This window comes from Myotis yumanensis, unplaced genomic scaffold (genome assembly GCF_028538775.1).
Source record: "Myotis yumanensis isolate MYYU_CA2020_CCGP unplaced genomic scaffold, mMyoYum1.0.hap1 SCAF_8, whole genome shotgun sequence".
NCBI lineage: Eukaryota > Metazoa > Chordata > Mammalia > Chiroptera > Vespertilionidae > Myotis > Myotis yumanensis.
In genome coordinates, this window is record NW_027223759.1 from 85,307,199 (window position 1) to 85,313,962 (window position 6,764).

The 6,764-nt window shown below is 52.9% G+C and overlaps 1 protein-coding gene across 1 annotated transcript; it reads right to left on the reverse strand.

The window, feature by feature from the left end:
• Positions 1 to 757: 757 nt before the first annotated feature.
• TMEM185B (transmembrane protein 185B) lies at positions 758 to 6,422 on the reverse strand. The gene has a single exon (XM_070423149.1). It carries the CDS (start codon positions 5,974 to 5,976, stop codon positions 4,924 to 4,926), a length of 1,053 nt encoding a protein of 350 aa, XP_070279250.1. The 5' UTR covers positions 5,977 to 6,422; the 3' UTR covers positions 758 to 4,923.
• Between the last annotated feature and the right edge of the window lie 342 nt (positions 6,423 to 6,764).

Here is a 6,764-nt window from a genome sequence, read left to right on the forward strand (position 1 = left end):
GTCTGGCTGTGGCTGAGGCCTCGGCACAGGGTGAGAGGATGGTGACAGGCGCAGGGGAAGTGCGGCGGCAGAGGGCCTGGGAACAGAGCCATGGAGCTCTGAGCTGCTGTCATGGAGGCTTTAAAACCACTTCCCCTCTCTGCCCCTCTGACGCATTTAACAAACAGGACATCCTGAGGACGGAGCGAGGGTGGCCAGTGAGCTTAGGGGAGCACTGTCCATCCCTACTTCCTCTTGGTAGCCAGGGCCAACCGCCGGCCAGCACCACCCCCTTCGGAAGGACTTAGGGAAAACAGTGCTGCTGCTACAAAGTGGAAGGAGGCTATGGCCAGAATCCAGGAGACCTCTTCGTCCCAGGTGAAATCAGAGGACAGACACCCGCAGGCAGCAAAGGGCTTCCGGACCAGGAACGGAAGTGCGAGGTGCGAGTTACCCCACTGGGTTAAATGACCCACCCACCCAGTGGGCGTGTCCTCTGCTGGACAGTGGGCGTGGCTTCTCTCAGAGAAGAGAAGCCGTCCTATGGTCAAGGACCGTGGTCTATTATTTTTCTTCCCTGCTGTCATGTGGATTTTAACATATTTCATTCCATTTTAATTTTCTTTCCTCTCTCTTCCCCCTCTGTAACACAGGGCAGTAGTGCCCAGAGTTTTGGTCACAGGAGTTCTTTAACACTCTTAAAAACTGTTGAGGGCCTCAATGAGCTTCTGTTTATGTGAGTTATATCAACATTTACCACAGTAGAAATTAAAGCCAATAACCTTTAAAAATGTATTACCTCATTTAAAAACAACCCATTACATATTCACTTTATATAAAATTTAAAATAACCAAATTTTCAAAAACAAAAGCCGTGAGTGGAAGAGTGGCATCGGTCTGTACCGCTGCGAAGCTTTAATGTCTGGCTGATAGACGGGTTGCACTCCCTTGTCTGCCTGTGTCTTCGTCCTGCTGCAGTATGTTGTCTTGGTTGGAGAATACAAAGCAAGTCAGCTCCTGCCAGAAGTGTAGCTGGGGAGGACTTTGTGGACTCCGGGGGTCCTTGGACCGCACTGGAGGCATGCGGTGGTAGTTGGCTCTAATGCACACATTCTGGAATATAGAGAGAGGACCATGACAAAACCACAGGAGGAAGACACCTCTGAATGTCCTAGGTTAAGAGTTGGATGAAGTAGTTGATGAAGCAGCTCAGATTGTCTCCCTTCTCCCGTCAGAAGAGACAGGCCTGCTGTGACTCGGGGCCGGTGGTAGCATACTAGGTGGGCCAAGATTTTTGACGTGTGACACGGGAAGAATGTACATCAGACAGACAGACAGCCAAGGGACTCAGCGTAGCGCACTCCATCATTGTCTGTGGTTACCCAGCATCTGGACACCCCTCCTTTTTGGGCAAATCCTCTGCTGAGCACGTTCCGGCGGAGTCCTGCCTCCTCCTGGAGCTGAAGATGCCAGATCACCTCTCCCCATGCTCGGGAAGCTGCAGAATGAACGCATTCCCGAGGCTTCCCAGTCATGCCCCCCCCGCCCCCCCCCTCCTGGATCCTTAACTTGGTGAGACAACTGAGGAATAGCTGGCAGTGGGGGTGACACCGGGGGCACTTACTATTTAGGTGGTGGTGCCATGTGGCATCCTCACCAATGGTCCCTGAGGGACAGCCTCGCCTGGTTTCCTGCGGCATGTCTCTCATCCCTGTGCTTAGCAAGACCCCAGACTTCCTGTTAGCCTGAGCCATGGATCCTCCCGACAGTTTACTTCAGCAGGGCATGCTGTGTGCCATCCAGACCCCTGGGGAGGGCTGGCTGAGGCCTGCCTCCTTCCTCATTTAGGGTGCTGCCCGGCCTGTCCAGACTGCTTCTTCCTAGTTTCCTGGGGCATCTCTGCCCAGCTGGTGTCCCTGTGCCCAGGCTTGCCCTTTCTAAGGCATCCTGCAAGCCCTCCATCCTGCAAGCCCTGGGTACAGTACCGTCATGAAACTGGTGTGCTGCCTCCTGTATCCTTCCAGTCCACAAAGGGATCTGAATGCAGGGTCTTCCTTATCTCGTTTCAAATCTATCCCCTGTGCCCCACAGCTACTCTTCTAATGATTATTACAATACGAAACAATTAACTTCCAAAATTATAGAATGCTTGTAAAACAGAGGGGAAAAATCATTCATGACCGACCACAAATTTTCTTTTCCATCTTTAAAACTATCTTGCAACACCTGTGCAGACTGTTACTGTCCCTTGGGTGTGTGTTGGCCCGCTCCACTGAGGTTGGTTGGCCTTGGCCTTGTGCTTTGGCCAACAGAGCATGCACACTAGACACACATCACCTGTGAGCAGGGGCTGCATCTTTGCTTGCAGGCTTTGGCTTGGCCTCTTGTGCTTCTGCTATAAGAACGTGCCCCAAAGAATGCAACTCCTTTGCCTGGGACCCAGACTAGAAAAAGGGATGCCTTGTGGAGACCTAGGTCAGACCCACAGCCTGTAGTGTAACCGCTGCAGCCAACCTGCAGACCTGAGGGTGAGAGTTTGCCACTGAGATTTCTGAGGATATTTTTCCGCAAAATATGACTAATACAGTCATAATAATACAAATATAATGAGTACAGGAGAAACCAGTTACCAAATTTGACACATGCTAAATACTGTGAAGAGTCAGAGGTACATGGCAATTAGGTAAATCCCCAGGCACAGCTGAGACTGTTAATTTGCAGACTAAACAACTTTCTATAATCCATCACTCCCAGGTGACTTAATGGTCCTGAAGCAGGAAAGGTCTGACAGGGGGGATGACCCCGCTGGGTGAGAAAGCTTGTAATTACCCTCAGGCACAGGCTCTCCAACACGAAGCCACCTTGGGGTAGAGCAGGTAAGGCAGGTCAGGTCAGGAGAGATTGTTCTAGGTCCCAACCAGCCCCTGGCCTGACACTGTGGCCAGGGACTGGGAATCCACCGCTGCCCCAAGTCTGCCCTTCGATCCCTCCAGAAACGTGCTCCTCCAGAAACATGCTCCTCCTTACCGAGGTCCATGTCGGAGGTAGTACTTGGGTATGGAGGGGCAATCAGGGGACACTGGGGTCCTGACAACAAAGATGGGACTGAAGTTCCAGGTGAAGTGAGATCACCCCAAGGGCAGCAGCACCCTCCTGTGTGTTTTGCATACCCTGCTCTTGGCCTATTACCTCCCACAGGCCGGCTGCCCAGCTGCCGTGATGGGCCCTACCTTCTTGTCACTTTTAATTGTATTCTTTATGCAGGTGGCAGCCAGATTTGAATTGCTCTCCACGGTATCTGCACTTCCTAACACCAGAGTAGGTAGGCAGGTCCTCAATGAATATTTGAAAAAATGGATGAATGAATCCTCGCTTACGAAAAGTTAGATCCACTGCTGCTCAGGCCTGCTCCACAGTGACAGCTGGTGTGGACGGACAGCGTGTCATGCATGTGGCCTTGGCTCAGTCCCAGCTGAGTGAACTGAGCTGCGGCACCTCAGGCTCTCAGGTCCCTGGGGTCCCAGGGTTGGCTTCTGTAGTGAGCATGTCCCCTCACCAGGTAACTTATTTACATAATTCACAGGAAGCCCAATTTAGATTTTCACTAAGTTGATAATAAAAGTGAATTTCCTCCAGTCTTCTCCCCAGGAATATTATCAATACTCATTTTTATTTTAACTTCCTTCTGAAAGTATTTACTTGTTCTCAGTCAGAAGAACATTACTCTCCCAGGACCTGGCTTTTGCCTTCTGATTCTCTGGCACCTCACCAGCACTTACAGAAATAGTATTCTGTCTTCAAACCTGAAAAATTATTTCCCTGTTGCTGACAGATCAAAAAACATGGACCTTAAAATAATACTGTGATCCTGTTGGCCATTTCTGGTTAAAGCCACTGCCTCAAGCTTCCAATGACAAGCAATACTTTATATTATGGTCAATTAATACTGTAAAATTCTTAGAAATGGAGCAACCACTTGCTTACTTCAGGTGTTTCTGAACATATGTTACTATCTGTGTGGGAAAAGTGCTAATTAAGTGTCACTTTATGATCTGGTACCAAAGGATGGTGGCCCCTTCTTCTGAGAGAGAACTGAAAACTGCAGATTGGGTCACCTAACACCTGAGCATTAAGATCCTTGGGATTTTAAACCCCCATATCCATGCCTAGTACTTTGATAGCTTCTACACTGGGTACATATTATTGGTTTAAGCAATCTTTAAGAATATCGCAATAGACATGTATCTTCAAATATAAACTTAAAAAATACTTTAACATAATACTTGTACTGCATAGAACTAGAAATCAACATATTACAGTGCTAAAATAGTCATATAAATATCATATATGTATGGACTCACTGCATTAAAATATCTCACCTAGTAGGTTATCAAAGACTAGTATCAGTAAAGCCCAAAGAAAAACGATTTTAACAGTAGGAACACTAAAAATAACAACTACGAAGTTTATAAAACAGGTAATGGGAGAGAGAAGTCTTTACATTTGCTTTCAATTATGTCACAACAGGCACAATCTGAAATACAATTTTAGGCTAGCAGTGTATAAAAACACTCCTTATAACAATACTTTTGATAGGTCTAGTACCACTTTAAAAAAGCCTTAGCTGTGTAATTATTCCATTTGAGGACCTACTAAAACAATTTAACTTACTGCTCCCAGTTAGCTCTTTAAGCACCAATCTGGGAAGCAGGTTTTCTCACACGTCACACACCAAGCACATCGCCATATATTCACATAACCCCCTACCCATGGCATACACTGAGGAGTCACCGATAGGCTCAATCTCCAAGGCAGGAGATGACGGTGTTTGGAGCCTGTTTTCAGTTCTAGGATCGGGATGGATGAAAAAGAGGCAAAAGTAAGTAGACTTTGGGTGTGTTATGTATGGTTTCTACTTATTTAGGGACACTCCCACAGATGAGTTTAATCTGGCATATCAATATTTAACTTGGGAGGTGGGGGAACATACTTTCCAGGGCTCTGGGTTATAACTACCCTGGCTTTCTTCCCAAATATTGGAGCAATTTTAGGCGCATCTGGAACCGATGTTTCTTCAGCATCTTCACTATCTTCATGATGTAGATCATAGGAAATGTTCCCGTATTCTCTCAAAAACGGGAAAATTTCAAGCAGAAACTGACAGAAATCTCTGCGAATACCAAACCACCAGTGGTTGCCCCCTTTTCGCCTGAAGGTGGTGGCCATCAGAGTGATTAAGGAAAGCCAGAGGGGGACGAATATGGAGATGTAGGAGAACGTATTGTGGCCATCCAGTCTGTGAACCAGCAGGACCTCAAAGGTGAGCAGGGGCACGACGATGGTGATCCAGCTGATGGCCATGGTCACGTGCGTTCTCCGCTGCTCGGCCACCACGTCCAGGGACCGCAGGAACAGGAGGGACCAGACGATGTAATAGAGGACGACCAGGCAGAGGAAGGACATGAGGATCCAGAGGGGCACGAAGACCACCAGCCACGGCCAGTGGATGATCCTGTCCAGCCGCAGGGCGATGAAGATGAACTGCAGGATGTTGACGGAGCACAGGATCTCCAGCTCCAGGGACCGATCGTGTCGGAAGCCCCACACGCAGGCCGCCACGGACACGGGGGAGACGAAGAAGAGCGGCATGAAGACCAGCAGCCAGAAGTGGGTCCCCCGCTCCACCCGGTCGCAGACCAGGACTTCGAACATGAGCAGCAGCAGGTGGATGCCCACGGCGATCAGCATGGCCTTGAACTCCACGCAGGTCTCGCCCTCGGTGCGGTAGCGAGGGTTTCGGGCCCAAACGCCCGCACCCACGGAGGCGCCCGCCATGACCAGGAGCTTCCACAGCCAGATGGGGGCGAAGACGGCCCAGTAGCTCCACTGGATGACGCCATCCAGGCGGAGGGGCAGCAGCACCGAGAAGAGCAGCAGGCAGGCGTAGATGAGGAACTTACTCGGGTTGAAGTCCTGGAACAGGCCCCGGGGGTTCATGGCGAGGCCCCTGCTCGCTCCCGGGCCTGCCGCTCAGCCCGCTGGGCAGGCGCTTAGTCTCCAACGCTCCCGGGGCCGACCGTCCTCCCCGCCCGCCCGGCCTGCGTCGCCTCCGGGGACAGCGGCGGGGGCGGCCAGGCCGAGGCTGCGACCCGCGGCGCCGAGGAGCTGGAGCACGTGCGCGCGGTCACGTGGCCGGCGGCAGCGCGGGGGGCGTGGCAGGCGCGCCCTCGCCCCCGAGACCGGGCCCTGGGCTGCCGGGGTCCCGAGCCGGGCGCTGCTGGGGCTGCGCGCCGCCCGCCTTCACTCCATACCTTCTCCGAAGGCGGTTCCTGCGTGTGGCGCCGGCAGGAGTGGGGGCGGCTCCGGCTCCGGCTCGGCGCGCCGCTGACCCCGCAGCCGGCCCGTTGGCAGCGAGCGGGCCGCGACCTCGGGGGGACGCTTCCTGGTGGTGCCGGGAGCTGGGAGGCGGAGTGAGCTCACATCCTCCCGGCAGTGCCGGGGGCGGGGCCAGGGGCGGGGCGGGGCCAGGCGGGGCAGGGGCGGGGCCAGGCGGGGCCAGGGCGGACCGGAAGTCGGAGGGTGCGCGGCAGCCTAGGGCGCTTTATTCCTGGCCGCGAGGTGGCTCCGGGGCCGGGAGCGCGGAGGGAGCTGCGTGGGCGCGCGTGCAGGCGGAGCGGGTGCGGTAACCGTGAATGCACCAGGCGGCGCCCTGTGTGAGGCGTGCGTGTGCGCGCGGTGAGGGAGGCCCGTGCGCGGAGCCTTTGCACCGGGTGAGGTGGGGGCTG

Bases quoted from the DNA above. Each gene is read 5' to 3' on its own strand.
- TMEM185B (XM_070423149.1), bottom strand. From the start codon at position 5,976: ATGAACCCCCGGGGCCTGTTCCAGGACTTCAACCCGAGTAAGTTCCTC.